This window comes from Cynocephalus volans, chromosome 7, assembly GCF_027409185.1.
Source record: "Cynocephalus volans isolate mCynVol1 chromosome 7, mCynVol1.pri, whole genome shotgun sequence".
NCBI classification, from domain to species: domain Eukaryota; kingdom Metazoa; phylum Chordata; class Mammalia; order Dermoptera; family Cynocephalidae; genus Cynocephalus; species Cynocephalus volans.
Genome location: NC_084466.1, coordinates 125414814 through 125439284, shown reverse-complemented (window position 1 = coordinate 125439284; position 24471 = coordinate 125414814). Strand labels below are relative to the sequence as shown.

At 35.6% G+C, this 24471-nt stretch overlaps 1 protein-coding gene across 2 annotated transcripts in view; it reads left to right on the top strand.

Moving 5' to 3' along the window:
* Positions 1-24471, top strand: part of LOC134382638 (cytochrome P450 2C9-like) — a 73519-nt gene that overhangs the window by 29329 nt on the left and 19719 nt on the right. For both annotated transcript variants that reach the window (XM_063103359.1, XM_063103358.1), the window contains 2 exons: positions 18448-18589; positions 21389-21576. In XM_063103359.1, coding sequence (XP_062959429.1) covers positions 18448-18589; positions 21389-21576 — 330 coding nt within the window. The remainder of the gene's footprint in view (positions 1-18447; positions 18590-21388; positions 21577-24471) is intronic.

The following is a 24471-nucleotide window of genomic DNA, read 5'->3' as shown; positions in this document are numbered from 1 at the left end:
TGGAAACTATATAAAAACATGTAAATTAACCAACATGCTCCTGAATTACCCAAGGATCCAAGAAGAAATTAAACAGGAGCTCAAAAAATTTCTCTAAACTAATGAAAATAAAGACACATCATACCAAAACCTGTGGGATACTGCAAAAGCAGTACTGAGAGGGAAATTAAATTGCAAAAGTAGCCTACATCAAAAAATTTAAATATTTCCAATAAACAACCTAACACTACACCTCAGAGAACTGGAAACAAGAACAATCCAATCCTAAATGTAGTGGATTCTCACTTTGCCACTCCTATTTTACATCATATTGGAGGTGCTTGCCAGATTAATCAGGCAAGAGAAGGAAATAAAGGGCATCCACATTGGAAAAGATGAAGTCAAACTGTCCCTGTCTGAAGAAAACATGATCTTGTACATAGAAAAATTTTAAAACTCTACACAAAAACTCTTAAAGCTAATAATCAATTTTAGTAATGTTTCAATATATAAAATCAACACTCAAATATCAGTAGTATTTTTAACACTGTAACAATGAACAAGCCAAGAAAGAAATCAAGAAAGCATAACCAATTACAGTAGTCACCAATAAAATAAACTATCTTTGAGTTCATTTAAATGAGGAAGGGAAAGATTTGGACAATGAGAACTACAAATCACTGCTGAAAGAAATTAAAGAGTACATAAAAAGATGAAAAGACATTCCATGCTCTTGGATTGGAAGAATTAACAATGTGAAAATGTCCATACTAGCAAAAGCAACCTACACATTCAATGCAATCTCCTTCGAAATACCAATGACATCCATAACAGAAGTAGAAAAACAATCCTAAAACTCACATGGAACAACAGAAGACCCTGAATAGCAAGTGTAATATTGAGCAAAGAAAATGAAGCCAGAGGCATAACACTACCTGACTTCAAACTATACTAAAAACCTATAGTAATCAAAACATCATGGTACTGGCATAAAAACAGACATGCAGAGCAACATAACAGAAAATAGGGAACCCAGAAATCAACCCACAAACCTACAGCCAATTGATCTTTGACAAGGGCAACAAGAACATATTGGGAAAAGGACTACCTCTTCAATAAATGGTGCTGGGGAAACTGGACATCCATATGTAGAAGAATGAAACTAGACCTTTACCTCATACCATATACAATATCATCTCAAAAAGGGTTAAAGAATTAAATATAAGACCTGAAACTATAAAACTCCTGAAATAAAATGTAGGGCAATCACTTCAGGAAGTAGGATTGGGCAAAGATGTTATGAATATAACCCTAAAAGCACAGGCAACAGAGGAAAAATATAAACAAATGGGATTATATCAAACTAAAAAGATTCTGCACAGCAAAAGAAACAATTAACAGAGCAAAAAAAATAACCTACAGAATTGGAGAAAATATTTGTAAACTATGAATCTGACAATGGGTTAACATTAGAATATAAAATTAAAATATTCAGAATTTTAAAATGGGCAAAAGAGCTGAATAGGCATTTCTCAAAGGATGATATACAAATGGCCATAAGGCACATGAAAAAATGCTCAACATCAGTAAGCATAATAGAAATGCAAATCAAAACTGCATTTAGATGTCATTTCACCCCAGTTAGACTGGCTGTTATAAAAAAGACAGGGAATAACAAATGATGGTGAGGGTGTGGAGAAGGGGAATCACTTCTACATTGTTGGGGGAACTGTATATTGGTTCAGCCATTATGGAAAATGGTATGGAGCTTCCTCAAACAACTACAATTGCAACTGCTGTGCTATCTAGCAATCCTACTGCTAGGTATTTCCAATGCCAAAGGAATGGAAATCATCATATTGAAGGGAAAATTTTATTGCGGCTGTATTTACAATAGGAAAGATTGGAACCAACCTAAATGTCCACCGTCAGATGACTGGATAAGGAAAATGTGGTATATTTACACAATGGAATACTACTCTGCCATTAAAAGAATGAAATACGGCCATTCACAGAAAAATGGATGAATTTGTAGAAAATTATCTTAAATGAATTATGTAAGGCGCAGAAGGAGAAAACTGCATGTCCTCACTTATAAGTGGGAGCTAAATAAAAAAAGAAATAAAAAATGAAAGAAAGTTGCTACAATCACAATACTGTGTTGAAATTTCAAAAGAAGAGAGCAGAACGGAAGTTTCCATAGGTAGGAAGGGGAAGGGGTAAGGGAGGAATTGGTAAAGGGCCACAAAAAATGATTACATTGTATATTGTTGAATGTACTGATTATCCTGATTTGAGCATCACATATTGCACACAAGTATTGATATGTAACTGGGTACCCCACTGATAAGTACAATCAAGTATGTTACAATACAAAAAAAATGAAAAACACCAGCATGGTACTGGCATACAAACTGACACTTGGACCAATGAGTAAAGAGAACCCAGAACTCAACCCACATATTTCCAGTCAACAGATCTTTGACAAAGGCAGCAACACCATACATTGGGGTGAAGACTCCATCTTCAATAAATGGTGTTGGGAAAATGACATTCATATGTAGAGGAATGAAATTAGACTCGTACCTCTTGCCATATACAAAAATCAACTCAAAATGGATTAAAGACTTAAATATAAGAGTGGAAACTATAAAACTCCTAAAATAAAACATAGGGCAAACACTTCAGGAAATAAGACTGGACAGAGACTCTGTGAATATGACCCCAAAAACACAAGGCAAGAAAAGAAAAAATTAAAAAATGGGATTATATCAAACCAAAAACCTTCTGCACAGAAAAGGAAAAAATAAACTGAGTGAAAAGACAACCTACAGAATGGGAGAACATATTTGCAACCTGTGCATCTGACAAAGGATTAATATCCAGAATGTACAAGGAACTCAAACAACTTAACAGCAAAAAAATAAGTAACCTGATTTAAAAATAGGGAAGTGTGGCTGAATAGGCATTTCTCAAAGGAAAATGTGCAATGGCCAGCAGACACATGAAAAAATGCTCAGCATCACTAGACATCAGGGAAATGCAAATCAAAACCACATTGATATCATCTCACCCCAGTTAGACTGATTATTATCAGAAAAGAAAGAGAGTAACCAATGGCAGCAAGGATGTGAGAAAGGGGAACTCCCCTAAGTTGCAGTGTGAGTGTAAATTAGTGCAACCATTATTGAAAACAGTTTGGAGATTCCTCAATCAACTATAGATATTACTGCCATACAATCCAGCAATCCCACTTCTGGGTATATATCCAAAGGAATTGAAATCATCTTGTCAAAGGGATACAACTCCTATGCTTATGGCAGCTCTATTTATAATAGCAGAGAGTTGAATCCAAGCTAAATGTCCATCGACAGACAACTGGAAAAGGAAAATGCGAAATATACACTCAATGGAATACTACTCTGCCATAAAAAATGAATGAAATTCTGCCATTCACAGCAACATGGATGAACTTAGAGAAAATTATGTTAAGTGAAATAAGCCAGGCACAGAAAGAGAAATACACCATGGTCTCACACATAAGTGGGAGCTTGAAAAAAAACATGAATAAATTTTTAAAAAGAAGAAAGAAAGATACAACCATCATAATTGTACATTGAACTTTCAAAAGGAGAGAAGAGAACTAGGATTACCAGAGGTGGGAAGAGGGAGAGGGGATTGGTGAAGGATTGGTGGAGGTCCATGGGAAGTGACCACGTTGTATAATGCTGAATGTGCTGATTGTCCTTATTTGAGCATCATATATTGAGCATCAACAGATATTGATATTCAGCTTGATTTCCCACAGATATGTACAATCAATTTTCTTTCAATAAAAAAAACTTGAAATGAAATTCACATACCGTACAACTGAAAACTTTTATTGTACCCTATAGAGGTATACAGTTTATTCACAATGTTGTGCAACCAGCAGCACTCGTAGTTTCAAAACATTTTCATCACTCCACACAAACATACCATATACATTAAATGATTGTTTGCCATTCCTCCACCCCATCATGTAGTAAACTTTCATCTGCTTTCTGTCTCTGCGGATTTGACTATTATGGCTATATCATATAAAAGGACTCATAGCATATGTGACCATTTGTTTCTGGCTTCTTTCACCTATCATAATGTTTAAGTTGTAGCATGTCTCAGTGCTTTGTTCTTCCTGTCTGAAAAATATTTCATTTTACATACACACATAGACCAATTTGTTTATCATTCATCTGTTGATGGACATTTGTGTTATTCTGCCTTTTGGCTCTTATAAATAATGCTGCTATGAACATTTGTATACAAGCTTCTTCATGGAAGTGTTTTCATTTTTCTTGGGTACATTCCCAGGAGTGGAATTTTGGAGTCATATGGTAATTTTATGTTTATCTGTTTGAGAAACTGCTAAACTTTTCTACAGTGAATGCACCATTTTTTATTCACACAAGCAATGTACAAAGGTTCTTATTTTTTCAAATAATTTACAATACTTTTGATTTTGTAAATTTTTGTGTATATTAAAGCCATCCTAGTCAGTGTGCAGTGTTATCTCATTGCAATTTTGACTTGCGTATTCTTAGTAATTAGTGATATTGAACATCTTTTCATGTGCTGTTTCCCATTTGTATATCTTCTTGAAGAAAAGTTGGGAAGTTGAGTCTTTTCCCTCCATTTAGTTTCCTCCTTTTAGTGGATCAACTATCACAATCGAGTATGATTTAGCTTCGGAAGTTTCATAAATGTGCTTTATCATGAATTTGAGGACTGGCTTTTCCATTACGGCAAAACTGGCCACTGGAATTTTGATAGTGACTGCACTTAACCTTTAGATTGCTTTTGGGTATATTGCCATATTAACAATATTAAATCTTCTGACCCTTGATCATGGGATGGTTTTCCGTTTATTTTGACATTCTTAATTTTTTTAGCAACATTTAATAATTTTTAGTTTATGAGTGTTTTACCCCCTTCATTATAGATTCTTAGGTATTTTAACCTTTTGGATGATATTGTAAATGTAATTATTTTTATTTCATTTTCAGATTGTTTACAGTTGTTGTATAGAGACACAACTGATTTTTTTGTTGATCTTGTATGCCAAAATTATACTGAAATAATTTATTAGCTCTAGTTATTTTTATTGTGGGTTGTGGGGAATTTTTCTATAGAGAATCATGTTTTCTTAAATAGATATAGTTTTACTTCTTCCTTTCCTACTTAAATGTTTTTTTATTTCTTTGTCTTGTCTAATTGCTCTGGCTATGACTTCCGGTGCTATGTTGAATAGAAGTGGTGACATGGACAACCTTGGTTATTTCCCCCTGATTTTATTGGATCAGCATACACAAATGAGAATGACTTAGCTTTGGAAGTTTCATAAATATGCTTTATCATGATAAGAAAGTTCGCATGTATTTATAGTGTTCTAAGTGTTTTAATCATAAAGCATTTTGAATTTTGTCAAATGCTTTTTCTGCATCTATTAAGATAATAATGTAGGGTTTTTTTCATTCATTCTAATAATATGGTTATTGTACTGATTGATTTTCTTTCTTTCTTCTTTCTTTCCTTATTTCCTTCCTCCCCTTCCCCTTCCCCTTCCCCTTCCCCTTCCCCTTCCCTTCCCTTAGTGGCTGGCTGGTATGGGTATCTGAACCCTTGACCTTGTACCCTTGCATTTCCAGGAATAATACTACATGGTTATGGTATATAATCTTTTAAAAATTTTGGCAAAATATGCATAACATAAAAGTTGCTATATTAACCATCTTATGTGTACAGTTTAATGATATTAAGTACATTCACATTGTTGTGCAATCATAACCATTTATCTCCAGAACTCTTATTACCTTGAAGAATGGAAACTCTGTACACGTTAAACAATAAATTCCCATTTCTTACTCCCTTTAACCCCTGGCAAGCACCTTTATACGTTTTATGTCTATAAATTTGATTGGTCTAGGTACCTCATAAAAGTGGAATCTTACAGTATTTGTCCCCTGTGACTGGTTTTTTTAACTTAGGATAATGTCCTCATGGTTCATTTATGTTGTGGCATGTATCAGAACTTCTTTACATTTTAAGGGTGAATAATATTCCATTGTATGTATATACCACATTCTGTTTATCCACTCATCTGTTGATAGACACTTGGGTTACTTCTACCTTGTGGCTATTGTAAATAATGCCACTATGAGCATGGCTGTACATATACCTCTTTGATACTCTGCTTTCGGTTCTTTTGGGTATGTACCCAGATGTAGAATTGCTGAATTATATGGTAATTCTATTTTTAATTTTTTGAGTAACTGCCACTCTGTTTTCTATAGTGGCTGCACCATTGTACATTTCCACCAACAGAACACAAGGGTTACGATTTCCTCACCAACACCTGTTATTTTCTTTCATTTGTTTTTTTTAATAGAACCTCTCCTAATGGGTCAGGTGGTATCTCATTATGGTTTTGATTTGTATTTCCCTAACGGTTAGTGACATTGAGCAATTTTTCCATGTGCTCATTCACCATTTGCATATTTCTATTCCAGTCCTGTGCCCATTTAAAAATCAGATTGTGTGTATTTCTTTGTGTGTAATACTTTTAATGTGGTGTTGGATTTGGTTTACTAATATTTTCTTGAGAATTTTGCATCTATATTCATAACAGATATTGGTCTTATCTTGTAGCATCTTTATCCGGCTTTGGTGTCAGGGTAGCATCACAGAGTGTGTTAGAATGTATTCATGCCTCTTCTATTTTTTTTTAAAGAATTGAGTAAGATTAATTTTAATTCTTTTTTAACTTTTTGGTAGAATTCACCAGTGAAGTCATTTTGTTCTTGGCCTTTCTTTTTTGGGCGTTTTTGATTACTAATTCAACATCTTTGCTTGATGTGTGTTCTCTTTTTCTATTTCACCTTGATTCAGTTTTGATAATTTGTGTGTTTCTAGGATGTCTTCCATTTATTTAGATTATCTCATTTGTTGGTGCACAACTGTTTATCGTAGTCTCTTAAAATCTTTTTTATTTCTGTAAAATCCGTAATACTGTTTCTGCTTTCTTTTCCAATTTTTGTTATTGGTGTCTTCTCTCTTTCTTTTTATTTAGCCAGTATAGTGAATGGTTTGTCAATTTTGTCAGTCTTTTTGAAGAACCAATATTTGGTTTCACTAATTATTTTTTTCTTTGTTTGTTTTCGTGTTCCCTTTTTCATGTATCCCTGCTTCCTTTCTGTTGGGTTGGAGTTTACTTTGCTGTTGTTTTTCTAGTTCCCAGGTTGTAAAGTTTGTTGTTTATTTGAGCTGTTTCTTTTTATTTTTCCATTCTTCCCTCCACCTAGATGTTCTCCTCCCTCCAAAGACTTGTATCTAAAATTCCCATCCCTCAAAGTCAAGTGCGGATGTCATGTCACACAGGAAGTCTTCCCTCATCCCCTCTTTGGGGAATTCCGAGGAGTCATTTCTTCCTCTTCAGAACTCCCATTGCCTGTTGCCTATTTCCGTTCTGACACTGACCATGCTATTCTCTTTTATTTATGCTCGTGCCTTACCTCCCCTTCTAGAGCTATGGCCTCTGCCTTATTTTATTTTGTCAATATACAATGTGGTTGATTATTGTGGCCAATTACTGAAACCTCCCTCCCTGCTCCATCTCCCCCCTCCCTCCCTACAATGTCCTTTCTGTTTGCTTGTTGTATCAACTTCAAGGAATTGTAATTGTTGTGTAGTCTTCCCTCCCCCCCCACCCCGGTTATTTGTGTGTTTATTTATTTATTTTTAGCTCCCAAAAATAAGTGACAACATGTGATATTTCTCTTTCTGTGCCTGACCCATTACACTTAAAACAATTCTCTCTAGGTCCATCTATGTTGCTTCAAATGGCAGTATTTCATTCTTTTTTATAGCAGAGTAGTTTTCCACTGTGTAGATATACCACCTTTTCCATATCCACTCATCTGATCATGGACATTTGGGATGGTTCCAGCTCTTAGCTATTGTAAACTGTGCTGCAGTGAATATTGGAGAACAGGTATATCTTTGACTTGATGATTTCCATTCCTCTGCATATATTCCTAGCAGCCAGATAGCTGAGTTATATGGTAGATCTATCTGCAATTGTTTGAGGAACCTCCATACCATTTTCCATAGTGGCTGTGCAATTTTGCAGTCCTGCCATCAATGTATGAGAGTTCCTTTCTCTCTGCAACCTCGGCAGCATTTATCATTCACAGTCTTTTGAATATTAGCCATCTGAACTGGGGTGAGAAGGTATCTCAGTGTGGTTTTGATTTGAATTTTCCGACTGCTAAGTGATGTTGAGCATTTTTTCATGTGTCTGTTGGCCATTCATATACTTTCCTTTGAGAAATGTCTATTTAGCTCTTTTGCCAGTTTTTTAATTGGGTTACTTGTTTTTTTGTTGTAAAGTTGCTTCAGTTCCTTGTATATTCTGGAAATTAAACCTTTGTCAGATGTGTATTTTGCAAATATTTTATCCCACTCTGTTGGTTGTCTTTTAATTCTGTTAACTGTTTCTTTTGCTGTGCAGAAGGTTTTTCGTTTGATATAATCACACTTGTTTATTTTTCCTTTGGTCGTCCATGCTTTTGGGGTGGTATTCATGAAGTCTGGATCCAGTCTTACTTCCTGAAGTGTTTCTCCTAAGTTTTCTTTAAGAAGTTTTCTTGTTTCAGGGTGTATATTTAATTCTGTAATCAATCTTGAGTTGATTTTAGTTTATGGTGACAGGTAAGGGTCGAGTTTCACTCTCCTGCATACGAATATCCAGTTGTCCCAGCACCATTTGCTGAAGAGGCAGTCTCTTCCCCAGTGTATAGGCTTGGTGCCCTTGTCAACGATCAGATGGCTCTAGGTGTGCAGTTTGATATCTAGATTCTCTATTCTATGCCATTGATTAGTGTGTCTGTCTTTATGCCAGTACCATGCTGTTTTGGTTATTATAGCTTTGTAGTATAGTTTAAAGTCAGGTATGTTATGCCTCCAACTTTATTATTAATATTGCTCATTATTGCTTTGGCTATGCCTGGATTTTTGTTATTCCATATAAATCCCTGGATAGTTTTTTCCATTTCTGAGAAAAATGTCATTGGAATTTTGATGGGGATTGCATTGAATTTGTAGATAACTTTGAGTAGTATGGGCATTTTCACTATGTTGATTCTTCCAATCCAAGAGCATGGGATATCTTTCCATCTTCTTCTATCCTCTATAATTTCTCTCAGTAGTGGTTTGTAGTTCCCCTTATAGAGATTTTTCGCATACTTGGCTAACTCAATTCCTAAGTATTTTATTTTTTTGGTGGCTATCATAAATGGGAAAGCTTTCTTGACTTCTCTTTCTAAATGTTCACTATTAATGAATAGAAATGCTACTGATTTTTGTGTGTTGATTTTGTATCCTGCTACTTTGCCTAAATCATTTATCAACTCCAAGAGTTTATTTGTAGAGGCTTTAGGCTGTTCAATATATAGGATCATGTCATCTGCAAAGAGGGACAGTTTGACTTCATCTTTTCTCATCTGGGTGCCCTTTAATTCCTTCTCTTCTCTGATTGCTCTGGCTAGTACTTCCAACACTATGTTCAATAGGAGTGGTGAGAGTGGGCATCCTTGCCTAGTTCCTGTTCTTAAAGGAAAAGCTCTTAGCTTTTCCCCATTCAAGATGATATTGACGGTGAGTTTATCATATATGTCTTTAATTACATTGAGATACTTTCTATATATATTGAACTTACAGAGAGTCTTTGTCATGAAGGAGTGTTGAATTTTATCAAATACTTTTTCAGCAACTATAGAGATGAAGTTTGATTTTATTAATATGGTGTATCACATTTATTGATTTGCATATGTGGAACCAACCTTGCATCCCTGGGATGAATCCCACTTGATCATGGTGTATAATTTTGCATATGTTGCTGTATTCTGTTAACTAGTATTTTAATGAGGATTTTTGAATCTATATTCATCAAGGATATTGGCCTGTAGTTTTCTTTTTTTGTTGTATCTTTCTCTGGTTTGGGTTTCAGAGTGATGTTTGCTTCATTGAATGAGTTTGGGAGAATGGCCTCTGTTTCAATATGTTGGAATAGTTTATAGAAAATTGGTGGCAATTCCTTTTCGAGTGTTTGGTGGAATACTGCCAGGAACCCATGTGGTCCTGGGCTCTCCTTTGTTGGGAGCCTTCTGATGACAGCTTCAATGTCTTTTATTGTTATTTATCTGTTCAGATTTTCTACATCTTCTTGGCTCACTTTTTGGTTGTTTGTGTGTGTCCAGAAATTTATCCATTTTCTCCAGATTTTCAAATTTGTGGGCATATAGTTGTTTCTAGTAGTCTCTAATGACTACATATATTTCTGAGTTATCAGTTGTAATATCACCTCTTTCATTTCTAATTTTTGTTATTTGGGTCTTTGCTCTTTTTTTTTAGTTAGCCATGCTAATGGTTTGTCAATTCTATTCATCTCTTCAAAGAACCAAATGTTTGATTCATTGATCTTTTGTATCACTTTTTTTCGAATTTAATTTCATTAAGTTCTGCTCTGATCATTACGATTTCTTTCCATCTGCTAACTTTGGGGTTGGATTGTTCTTGTTTTTCTAGTTCTTTAAGGTGAAGTATTAGGTTCTTTACTTGCCATCTTTTCATTCTTCTGAAGTAAGAATTTAATGAGATAAATTTCCCTCTTATTGCTGCTTTTGCAGTATCCCTCAGGTTTTGGTATGATGTATCATTGTTTTCATTAGTTTCAATAAGTTTTTGATTTCCTGTTTGATTTCTTCTTGCACCCACATGTCATTAAGTAGAATACTGTTGAATATCCTTGTGTTTGTATAGTTTCCTGAATTTCATTTGTTATTGATTTCTAATTTCAATTCATAGTGGTCAGAAAAAATACATGGGACAATTCCAACTTTTCTGAATTTTTTGACATTTGATTTGTGACCTAATGTGTGATCTATCCTGGAGAATGATCCATGTGCTGATGAGAAAAATGAATATTCTGGGGTTTTGGAATGGAATGTTCTGTACATATCTGCCAAGTACAATTGGTGTAGAGTGTTGTTTAGATCTTGTGTTTCTCTGCTCATTCTTTGCCTTGATGATCTGTCCAATATTGAGAGTGGGGTGTTCAGGTCCCCTGCTATTATGGTATTAGTGTCAGTTTCCTTCTTTAGGTCTAAAAGAGTTTGTTTTATAAATCTGGCTGCTCCAACATTTGGTGCATATATATCTATGATTGCTTTGTCTTCTTGATAGATCACTCATTTTATCATTATGTAGTGACCCTCATTATCTCTTTTCTTTTTTTTTTAGTTTAAAGTCTATTTTATCAGATATAAAAATAGGTACTCCAGTTCATTTTTCCTTTCTGTTTGCATGGTAAATCTTTTTCCATCCTTTCACTCTTAGTCTGTGTGAGTCTTTATAGGTGAGTTGGGTCTCTTGAAGGGAGCATATAGTTGGGTCCTCGTTTTTAATCCAGTTAGCCAGTCTGTGTCTTTTGATTGGGGAATTTCATCCTTTTACATTAAGAGTTGATTTTGAAATGTGTGGCTTAATTTTTAATTTTATCAATTTTAATAAAACAAAAATGCTAAAACTCCTAGCTTTTTGTTGATTATTGTTTGTATGTCTTCAGTGTCTTTTGTTCCTTTCTTCCTGATTTACTGTTTGTCTTCTGTATTTGTTGGTTCTTTGGGTTGTAGATAGCTTTTTTTTTCCCTTCATTATTGAGATTTTTATTTTACTAGTGCGTTTTAATTTTTCTTGAGTTTTTATGGCAGTGTTAGTTATTTTTAAGAGACCAAACCCAGTACTCCCTCGAGAATTTCTTTTAAGAGTGGTCATGTGGTTGTGATCTCCCACAGGTTTTGTTTGTCTGAGAAATATACTATTTGCCCTTCATTTCAGAAGGATACCCTTGCAGGGTAAAGTATTCTTGGCTGGCAGTCTCTGTCTTTCAGTATTTGGAACATATCATCTGATTACTTTATGGCTTTTAGGGTTTGTGATGAAAAGTCTTATATTAGTCTGATTGGAGCTCCGTTATAGGTGACTTGATGCCTCTCTTTTGCACCTTTAAAGATTATCTCCTTGTCTTTGAGTTTTGCCCATTTGACTATAACATGTCTTGGAGAAAACCTTTCTGGATTGAATAAATTTGGGGATCTTTGAGTTTCCTGAATCTGAATATCTGTGTATTTTCCTATACCTCGGAAAATTTCGCCACTATTTTGTTGAGTATATTTTCAATGCAATCTCATTTTTCCTCCCCTTTTGGAATACCCATGACTCAGATATTTGAGTGCTTAAGGTTGTCTGATGTCTCTGAGATTTTCCTCAATGTTTCTAATTCTTTTTCCTTATTTTTTGTCTGCCCATGTTATTTCAAATAGCCCATTTTCAAGGTCAGAATTTCTCTCTTCTGCTTTTGCAAGCCTTCCTTTTCAACTCTGTGTTGTGTTTTTTATTTCATTGAATGAATTCTTCAGCTCTCCAAGCTCTGCTACATTATTTTTCAGGGCATTGATTTCCTTGTACATTTCTTCTTTCAGGTCCTGTATACTTTTCCTCATTTCATCATGTTTTCTAGCTGAGTTTTCTTGTATCCCATTTAGTTTCCTTAGAATTATCACTCGAAATTCCTTGTCAGATATTGCAAGGGCTTCTTGTTCTATAGGATCAAGAGCTTAAGAGTTACTACCCTTTGTTGGTGTACTTTCTAGGTTTTTCATATTTCTGATATCTTTCCTTTGATATTTAGTCATTGTGGCAGGGTATTTCATGGTCCGCTTGTTCAACGGTATTGTCTGGCTAAGATGCTGCTGAGGCTGCCAATTTTGCTTGGCTCCCTCAGTGTCTGCTCAGTTGCCCAAAGGTGCCTCGGGTTTGTGGTCACCTCTGGTCTAGGGCCTCTCTGGGGAGGCACCTCTCTTGTCAGCGTGCACTAGGCCAGGCTAGGGATAGAGTCGGGCAGAAGCGTTGACACCAACTTGCTGGGTCGTACACCAGCACCACAGGGCACTTAGTCTCCACAGATCTCGGGCCTCTCCTGGCTGGGTGCCTCTCTGATCGGTATGCTGTCTGTGCTGGTTTTTTTTTTTTTTAATATAAATGTTTCCAGCTATAAATTTTGCTGTGAGAACTGCTTTTCTCATATAACATTATTTTGGTAAATTGTGTTTTCATTTTCATTATCTCAGTTTTTGATCATTTTCCTAGTGATTTCTTCTTTAACCATCAGTTGTAGAAATGAATGTAGTTTAGTGTCCAATCTTCTTCTCCTATTGATTTCTAGGTTCATTTCATTGTGGTCTGACAAAATAGTTTATATGATTTTGATCTTTTAAAATTTATTGAGAATTTTTTATGACCTAACATGTGGTCTATCCTGGAGAAAGTTCTATGTGCACTTGAGAAGACTTTTTATTCTGCAGTTGTTGAGTCAAGTTTTCTGTATATGTCTGTTAGGTATAGTTGATATCTAGTGTTGTTCAAGTCTTCTATTTCTTTATTGGTCTTTCAAAAGTTGGGTATTGGAATCTCTCACTATTATTGTAGAACTGTCTATTTGCTCCTTTAATTCTGTCAATGTCTGCTTTATATATTTTTGGCTTCTTTGAGTGATGCACATACATTATAACAGTTTATATACTTGATGAATTCACGTTTTTTCAAATATATAACATTCTTATTTGTTTCTTTTAACAACTTTTGATAAAAATCTATCTTGTCCAGTACTAGTATAGCCATCCCAGCTCTCTTTGTCTACAATCTCCATGGGAAATTGTTTTCTATTCTTTCACTTTCAACATATATGTGTCTTTGGGTATAACGTGAGTCTCTTGCAGTTTTTCTTTTAATGGTTTTCTTTTAAATCCATTCTTTCTGTATCTGCATTTGAAATGGCAAGTTCATTTTACTTACAGTTAAAGTAATTAGCCATATTAAAATATTACTTCTGCCATAATGCTATTTTTTATGTGCCTTACATCTTTTTTTGCTCACCAATTCCTCCAGTGTTGCCTTATTTTTTGCTTAATCATTTTTTTCTAATGAAATGTTTTGATTCACTTTTGATTTCTATCTCTGTATATTTTAAAGTTTTTTTCTTAATAGTTACCTTGTGGATTGTTGTTAACATCTTATATATCTTACAACATACTGGTTTGATGGAAATCATCACGTTGAGCGGATACCAGCACTCCTATGTTTATTGCAAATCTATTTACAGTAGCCAAGAGTTGGAATCTACCTAAATGTCCATTGACTGATGACTGGATAAGGAAAAGGTGGTAGATATGCACAATAGGATAATACTCTGCTGTAAAAAGAGTGAAATTCTTTCATTTGAATCAACAGAGATGAACTTCGAGATAATTAAGTTAAATAAAATAATTCAGGCACAGAAAGAGAAATACCACATGTCCTCACTCAAAAGTAGGAGTTGAAATATAAACAAATCAATAAAAAAAGAAAGATACAACAGTCACAATAATTCATTGAACTTTCAAAATGAGAGAATAGAACCAAGGCCAGCAGATCTGGGAAATGGGAAGGGAGAGGGAGGTTAGTGAGAAATTGGTAAAGACCACAAAAAATGACTACATTGTGTTATATTGAATATGCTAATTATCCTGAATTGAGCATCACACATTGCACATTGATATTCATATTCAATGCTGTACCCCAAAGATATGTACAATCAATTACATTTCAATAATAATAGAGAATAACACACTGATTTGAACTTCTACCAAATTGATACCAAATTAGTTTCAAATTGTATACATTAAATCTGATCTTATGCAACTCCATTCCCTCTTTGTGGTGTTGTTTTAAATTACGTATTTATACATTGTGTGTCATACATTTTTTAACAGAGATTTATAATTATTGTTGTAAATCATATAGAAACCAAAAAGAGGGTTACATACAAATATATAGTAATATAAGTTTTTATATTTCCCCACATAATTACTCAAGATATTTACATATTGTTGTAACTTTGATTTATTGTTTAGTAGCTTTTTTTCCATCAGCCTGAAAGCTGAGTCTCTTTAGCATTTGTATAGGGGAGCTCTACTAGTGAGGAACTGTGTTAGCTTTTTATTAAAATCTTGAAATGTCTTAATTTTTCCTTTATTGTATAAATATATTTATGCAAGAAATAGAATTTTTAGTTTTCAGGCTTGTTCTGTCAACACTTTAAATATATTCTTCCACTGATTTCTGGCTTTCATAGTTTCTAATGAAAAATCAGCTGTTACTTTTATTGGGGATCCTTTGTACATGTTGAGTAACTTCTCTCTTGCTGCATTCAACATTCTACCTTTATCTCTGGTTTTCAACACTTTAGTTAAAATATGCCTTTGTATGAGTCTCTTTGGTTTTATCCTCCTTGGAGTTTATTGAGCTTGAAGATGTATACATTCACATTTTTTATCAAATCTGGAAAGTTTTTAGCCATTATTTCTTCTAATATTTTTCGTCTCTTTTTCTGACTCTACTCTCTCCAGTGCTTCAGTAAGGTGTACGTTGGTACACATGGTGGAATTCGATAGGTCCTTTAGGCTTTTTTTATTTTTTGTTTCTTTTCCTTTCTGCTACACAAACTGGGTAATTTCTGTTATCCTATTATCACGTTTGCTATTTGTTTCTTGTTTTCTTCAGTCGCTGTTGAACCTCCTTAGTAATTTTTTTTTTTAGCTTTGTATTTTTAGCTCTAGAATTTCTTTTTGGTTTCTTCTGATAATTTATTTCTCGTTATCAATTTCCCCAACTTTTTAATTCATTATTCTCCCAATATCTTTAGTTCTTTGTACATGGTTTCCTTCAATTCTCAGCGGATATTTAAGATATTTGCTAAACGTTTTACCTTCTAAGTCAAATTTCTGGGCCTCCTTAGAGATGGTTTCTGCCAAATTCTTCTTTTTTAGCTGTTAATAGGCCATAGTACTTGGGTATTTTGTTTGTTTGCTTGTTTGTTTTTTTGTTTGGTAGTTCTGTACTTTTATAAGAACTCAAAATTTAATATATTGTAATATGTCAACTCTGAATATAAGGTGGTTTCTTTTTCACTTGCAGCAATTACTTCTGTTCCTTGATGAAGGCTTCAGTCATCAATTTATTTAGTGACTTTTCCAAACTGTTTTTGCAAATACTGTATCTCTTGTTATGTATGATCACTTGAATCTCTTTTCTGCTACGTCTGCAGTCAGTAAGTGACCTGACAGAAATTTCCTTAAGTTCCTGGATGCGATAAGACAATAACAGAAAAGAATTCATTCTTTCTTTAAATTCCCAAATCCAGTGACACTGGGGAAGTTGCTTTAGCCCGAGCGGATTGTGACAACCCATCAGCAATCAAAAGACACAATGCTGATTTTTGAAGGAAAAAAAGGTTTCTTTTCTTCTTTTACTTTTTCTTTCTTTCTTTTTTGGGGGGGGATTGTGGTTTTTTAAAAATTTATTTTAACAAAGTTGCTTGCACATATCTGTGAGGTACAGAATTGAACATCAATACTCACGTGCAATATGTGATGCTCACATCAGAATAATTTTTATATTCAATGATGTACACTATTATTGCTATTTGGGTCCCTTTACCCACTTGAAGCAAAAGGTTTCTAATGCCCAGCTTAGCATCAGCAATCTGCTCAGCAACATAGTACACTATCTCCCCAAATACACTTTCCACCACAGAGATAGGTTATGAGGAATGTTAGCCTCTATACAAGATGTCTAATTTACTGAAATTTCCCTCTTTCTTCATCATACATTCATGACACATCATCCTTAGATGCTGCAAGAGTTTGATTAGACTCCAGAGTCCCGAAATAATTTCTTCATACAGATTGTGCAAGGTCACTGGTTGTTTTTGTGGAGGAACTGATTGCTAAACTTTTGTGACATTACTCTCATAATGCCATCATAACAACATTAGGATTTCAATCTGTGGCATCAAATGTATTTCCATTTATTTAGGTTTTATTTTATTTCTTTCAACATTATTGTATATATTCTTATTTAATTATGATAGGTCATGTGCATGTAAACACTAAATCTCCAAATTCCCTTCAACAGATGGAAATATTATTATTGATTTGTGAGTGTACCACTTCTCTTCAGACTTAAGAGTAATTTGAACTTGATGAGCTTAGAATGCTGTGTGAGGACAACATTAAAAGGAAGATGACTTTCTTTGTCTTGCAAGGGAATGTATTGAGAGGGGTTAGTTAATCTTCATGGTGCTGATTAAATAATATTAGACATGCCGTAGGTTACCTGCAGATTATAAAAGCATTATTAATTTAGTGCTGGCCTATGGACTGGTTAGAAAATAATACTTTTTGGATATTATGGATCCTCTGTAGTTTTTATTTAAAATTGCCCCCTTGTTGTCCCTTCTGTGTCATATCATCTTTTCAGTTCTAAACCAAACTTACTTATCCTTGTCAATTGCGTTCTCTTACCCAAATTCCTATTCATGGGAACTCCATTCATGAGTCACTCAGCCTGAATATATGCATTACTCCTACACTTTCCTTTATCCCTTATGGGCAGTTAGCACATTAAACTCTCTGTCTTTATGGCTGTAATGACACCTTAATTTGTATATCCTATTTATTCCTGCATTTGTTCCCTGTACCAAGTTGCCCACTTTCTCCCATCTGGACTACAATAATGCTGGCCCCATCTTGTCTTTGTGACCCTAATCTCATTTCCTATAATTCATTCTAGATTTTGCTGCCATTTTAGCTTTTGCACAATTTCAATTTTGTGATGAGTCTGCAGGCAATATTGAATCCATGTAAATTTTTGACAGAAGAAGAGAATTCACACTCTTATTTCAGGTTTATAACATCTTTATGCTGTAACTCTAATTTACCTATTTCTATCAATTAAGATTTTGTTGATTTCCAAATAAGAGAAAATCTGGTTAATAATGTTTTTTAAAAATGCTGGACCAGTGTACGGATAATATGTTAGCCCTGAAGCATCAGAGTGTCGAGTGCCTTCCATTTTTATTCACCATATTTAGGATGCAGGCTTCATTTCTTTGGTTAAATCCTCATATCCCAAGATGATGTCTACTTTACCTCCTCCTTCACATCTGTGTTTTAAGTGAGAGTGAGAAAATAGAAATGGAGCACCAACAGGATTCTATTTATACATTTGGGGAAAAGTAATATGCTGCCTGGCTCACCTAGCTACAAAGAGTCTCATGAATGGAATTTTTTGGCAAGCAAAGAGTAATGGGGTGAGAAATGAAGTTCTAGTCAGTTGATCCATAGTCTGTGCTATACCATGCAGTAGTTTTTCTAATACCATACTTTCCAATTTCTCTGTTGGCTAACTTTACAGCAATGTGAGTTGTTTGAGATTCCGTGTAGTTAAATGTGTTTGTAAATAATTAGTCAGATAATTGGTTCAAATCGTTCCTAGGAAAAACACAATCAACATTCTGAATTTACTATTGAAGATTTGGTATGCAGTGTATCTGATTTGTTTGGAGCTGGGACAGAGACAACAAGCACCACCATGAGATATGGACTCCTGCTTTTACTGAAGTACCCAGAGGTCAGAGGTAAGACCATAGCTGAGGAGCACAGTGAATTTCAGCAAAGATGTTGGGAAGACAGTGCTAGTGTCCTTCACATTGTTTCTCTTAGAGAGGTTTCATTATTAAACTTCCGTGCTACCGGCTATAATCTGTCCAACTTAAGGATGTAATTAAAATGGGACATCTTTGTAGAATACAGGAGGATGACTGAGAGGAGTGAAGACAGCATGGCAGTAGGAAAAGCAATAAAGCTCTGGTGCCATGTCTGGATGATTCATGGCAGGCAGAGGCAGCATTGATTGGCCTGGATTGCATATTGGATTTATTAGAAAAAGGCCACCTTTAACAGTAGGTACCTCCTTGCACATACCTTTCCTCATGCTACAAATTCAGTGTCCTAGTAGGAAAAAGGGTAACTCTGCTTACTGAAGCATAAACGGAAACTCTAGAAATGTAGTGATGCTGCCTGAGATAATTTCCAACCTGCGAAGAAAGATAAAATTTAGATTCATAAGCAAGGTGTTTCTGTTTAGGCAGAAGATATACCTAAATAAATTTTAATATTTCAGAAGTCTGTTCTAATAAAAGTAGTGTATTCACAATAAGAATTTTGGGGGGCAAAGCTGTCAATAATTGTATCTTTCACAAAGAATTTTACTTTAGAAATTTACCTTTAAATAGTTCCCATCTTTCAGCAGATAAAAATCATGCTCTTTGCCTCTGTCCCATGTCAGAATCCCACTGAAATGGCAATAAGTGAATAACAAATGAGGATTAGTCCTTTTAAAGTCGGAGGAAAGAATTTCAGGAAACAGCCAAGAAGTCTTCAGCATATTTCTGAAGCACAGGGAGCAGATTGGAGGGTGATCACTAACTCAGCAAACTGGATGAAATTGTAACCTAATTGTCAGAAGAGGAAGCTATATCAAGGAAGAAAATCCAATCTGTGCCCCTAAAATCCCACAAGGTTCTGTATTTGGAAGTAGCAAGTGTCAGAGAAGGTAGAGAATAAAGCTGAAAAAGGAGGCTCTCCCTGCCCAAGTTCCCTACACAACTCCTTTTATCAGGTAAATGATTTCCCCTCATGGAAAAAGGAGCTTCACTTTCTAGAGAAACTGAGCCTAAGAATCCCTATACTCAGGGACAGGGGCAGTGACAGAGAAAAGAGTGAGGTGTGGGACTGGAAAAGAAGGTTTGGGAAGAATCTAGTCCTTGAATTCAGAGACTCTTAGCTCTTTCCTCCAACTTGCTTCCTGAAATTCAGCAGCCAGATACATCCTCCAGAGAGTGAACAGATCTAGAGAAAAGACTTTTGCATTTAAAAAAAAAAATCTAAATAGAAACTTCTCTCCAACTATTCAGCACAGTGAATGAAATAAAAATATCCTCCCCAAGATACAGGGTTATAAAATTTTGGAACACCAGGAATAAAAAAAAAATTCATAAAAACTTTCAGTGAGCTACCAGATCATATACAAAGGATTAAGATATATATCAGCATCAGAATTCTCAAGAGTAACTATTAGCTTGTTTATTTATGGACAAAGGTTATTTTCAGACCTGCACATTTGCCAAAAATATTATCCCCTAGTTTTCCTTTTTCAGAAGAATACTGGAGGATGTGCTCCATCCAAATATCTGAAACCAAGTCAGAGGAAGTCATGGGCTCCAGGGATCAACAGGCCTCATGTAGGACAGTGAGAATGTCACCAGGCCTAGAAAGGACCAGGTGGACAATGCAGGTGTGAGGGCAGACCCCAAGAACAGAAGAGAAGTGATGGATTTTATGAGGTTTCTCAGTAATTAGGAAATAATACTCATTATTTCCATAAGTATTTGGAAATAATTCTAACTGAGAAAACAGAAAATTATGAATAGAAATAAAGAGACATGATTAAGTCCAAGAAAATGCCAAAAATAAATGTTATCTCAGTGGTCTTACCAGGGAACCATATTTCTATAGTCGGAATCAAGTGTACTATACATCTTGATATATCCTAAATTGTCGCCTAAATGTATTCTAGAAAATAGAGCGAGGAGACTTGTGTTTATGTATCTGTGTGTGGGTGTGAGTCCAAATATGAGGTGGAGATGGAGATTAGAATTCTCATCTCTCATACGAGAAAATGATTAAATTGTGTAGAAAATGGATAAGTGAGAAATAGAGTTGTTATTTATTTATTTTGAGTTGTTATTTAGAAATATGAATCTAATTTTTAGAAGAAGCTACTAGAATGCTCAAAATGGCCACATCTGGGAAGTGGGGATTTGAAGACAATACCATAGTTAACTGCACGCACACACAGACACACACGGACACGTAAACATGCGCAGATACATACATTACAAATAGGTCCTTTAGCATGATTTAATTCTTTTTAACTTTTTCTTCTTTGGCAGCTGGTTGGTACAGAGATCAGACCCCAGACCCTGGTGTTAACACCCCACTCTATCCAACTGAGCTAACCAGCCATCCTGAATCTAATTTTTTAAGCACCATGTAATTGTTTTGAAATAAAATTAATATCTGATTCCTGTTTTTCTTTCTGCAGGACAGTATTTTCTTGACTTAAATTTATGCTAACATAATATTTTCAAACAATTTATCATTTCTATTTGCACTACTAATGCACATGCTTATATATGTATGCTCAGATTGAATTTATGGAACAATTATATCATTGTATTATAGCAATCTTCCCATATAATTTATGTTTATAATGCTGGTGGAACACCTTCATAATACTTCATGTAATCCTGAATTGTTACCACAAATGTGCCATTTCTCTCCTTTTCCATCAGTTCTTCCTTGTGTCTTATCAGCTAAAGTCCAGGAAGAGATTGGCCGTGTGGTTGGCAGACACCGGAGTCCCTGCATGCAGGACAGGAGCCACATGCCCTACACGGATGCTGTGGTGCATGAGATCCAGAGATACATTAACCTCCTTCCCACCAACCTGCCCCATGCCGTGACATGTGACATTAAATTCAGAAACTACTTCATCCCTAAGGTAACATTGTTTCTCGCACACTGTACCTCAGTGTTTTTGAAGTTCCGAAATTCACAGTATGGTTCCAATCCTCTAGCAAGACAAGATGAGAGAAGAGCAAAACTCATATGTGTGGTAGCTTGATGGACTTTATGCTGTTTACAGTTTGGGGCTCTAAGGCTTTGTAACAGATCTTAGTATCTGGCAGTGTGTATTTCAAATTTGTTCTGTTTCTTTAGGATTGTTTTGGCTCCTCTTAAGTGTTTTCATTTTCAAGTAAATATTAATGAACAGTATCAGTTTGTAAAATTCCCAAGACACTGGGGCGTAATGTGTTTTCAGTGACGTGGCTTGTAAATCTTTTGTTAGGTTTGTGGCCCTTACATTTTTTTGTACCTGGAATATATAATTATAATAGATTTTATTATACAGATGAACATATACCTAACAACCACATTAAATTTACTAATCATTACTACTATTTTGTCTGTAGATTACTTTGGAATTTCTATGTACAGTATCCTGCTATCTGAGTGAATATTTGTTTTATTTCATTTTCCAATTCTTGTGTCTTTATTTTCCCTTTATTGCAATATTGCACTGGCCAGAATTACCAGGATGGCATTGAAGAGACTGGTGATAGTGGGTGGAGGTTTAATATCTCACTACTGAGAATGATATTTTTAAGTACATTTTGGCAGTTATTCTTTATCAGATTATGTTACACTTCTCACTGTGTAAAAGAGATGAAGAAAGGATTACTCAAAGCACCATGAATGCATTGAGAAGCACGAAGGGTTTGTACCCCAGCATCTCCCCTGTTAGAAGAAGATAACTGGGTACAGCCAGGATTCAAAGTTAGCTTCTGTTTTTTATTGGAAAGACAAGGAAGTTTCACAAGAAAATTCAGTTGATTCAATCATTACAAAAGGACACAAGGACATGAGCAGTGTTACAAAAGTTATCTATGGCTAAGTATAGCTTAAACAATGAAACTAGTAACATCAGTAAAATTAACAATGTGATATTCCAAAATGCAATTTGTGAAAAGCTAAGTTGTTCAAACTGGCTCATTATCTTAAGTGTAACCTCTCCTTAAGCAAAAGTTACATTCTTATGATAAAATCTAAGTACAATTATCTCTAACGTTTCCCCCAACAGACAGCTTGCCCCTAGCAAACAATTTTTCCCATCTTTCCCTTCAGCAATTCTTAAAATCTCTTAAAAGGATGGGTATGACAACCGCTGTTAGCTCTAAAATCATTAAAGTATTCAATCAAATACCTAAGCAGTGATTAGAGTTGATTAGATGGGCTGTTGGGCAGCTATCTGTGGGTTCTGGCCCCCTGCCTGAGGGCTTTTGCCCATACATGTATTTACCTAACAACCCTATTCTAAAATCAAGTGAGAATCAAGATTTCTAACCCTCCACGAAATTACGGAAGTATATCATTTTCTCTTATTTTTATATAAATTATTGTCTTGAAAGAGTGTAATTTTTTCATAATGATTCTCTTCATACATTGGTATGATTGTATGTGATGGCTTCACATTCCTCACTAAGTATACATGTTATAAGTACTCACACAGCTGGATATAATTTGCTCCATATTATTTAGGGCTTCTTTGTACTTATTAGAGATTCCAGTCTGTGATTTTTCTTTTTTTTAAAATTTATTTATTTATTAATATTTTTATTTTCTTACATTCTAAAATGATGTTGCAGAGCAGTTAGGGGAAGGGCAGAGAAAGGGGAAGGAAATAGAATGGGAGGAGTAGGAAGGAGGGGAGGCTTGGTGGAGGCCCATGGCACCCTCTTCATTCTGTCAGGGCTGATCAAGGGATTTTTTGGTGGTGGCTTGCTTGTTTTCACTGGGCTGGTTGCAGATGTTAGGGAGATGTGGCTAAGGTCATCAGCCACCTGCCGGCTCTAGAGCCAGTTGTGCTTTCTATGGTGGCTCAGTGGTTGTCACTGGGCTGGTTGTGGACATTGGGAGGCCATGGCTGAGGCCCTCAGCCCAACACTGCCCCAGCTTGGGAGCCTAGGGTGCTTCTGGTGGCAACCTGGTGATCGTCACTGAGCTGGGTATAGCTGTTGGAGGGGTGTGTCTGAGGCCAATGGCCCTCCCCTCTCCCTGGCTTGGGAGCCTAGGGGCCTTCCCATCCTTCTAGGTTTTATAGGTGTTCTTTGGGTTCTTTGGTGGTGTTAGATCTTTACTAGTTAATATCAGACTTTGTCTCTGATCTCTGGGTATTTTGTTTTTTCTTTCAATTCTGTGTTGGATTATTCACTGCTCCCACCACTTAAACTCTGCACTGGAAGTAATTTGTTGTTCTTTGCTTACTTCTAAAATTGGTGAGCTTCCTGTGGGAACCTGCACTTGAGCCTTGTAGTTGACCTAAGTTGCTTTGCTGCTAATTCCCTGGGGAACGCTTTCTGTGCAGCTCAGGTTTTAATTGTTGACCTTGCAATTACTTCAGGTATTCTGAGTTAAAGTAAACCTGGACTGTGTGGAAACTCTGGTCTGTGTTTGAGTCTCTTCAGCAAACTGCACAATTCTGTATTCCTAACCAGTCTACACTTAGTGGACCTGTGCTGATTGGAAGGTAAATAACCTGTCCATAATGTGCCCCAATGTTCCCCCAGTGGGCCCATCTCTCCCACCACCAAACTCTCCCCTTGGAGTAGTCCATTTGCCAGTCCCTTGAAATGACTCACTGGCCTCTGAGCAGATCCTTTTTTCTGTTGTCTGTGGACCCTTGTTCCTATGTTGGTCCACAGGAACACTGTTAGTAGTCTTACTGGCCTGTGGGCCACCAAGGCCCTTTTCTCCTTTGCCACCTCCAAGCAACATCATACAAAGTGCACAGTTGTGGCATTTGCCACCTCTTGTTCTGTGTGTTCAGCAGCTGTAG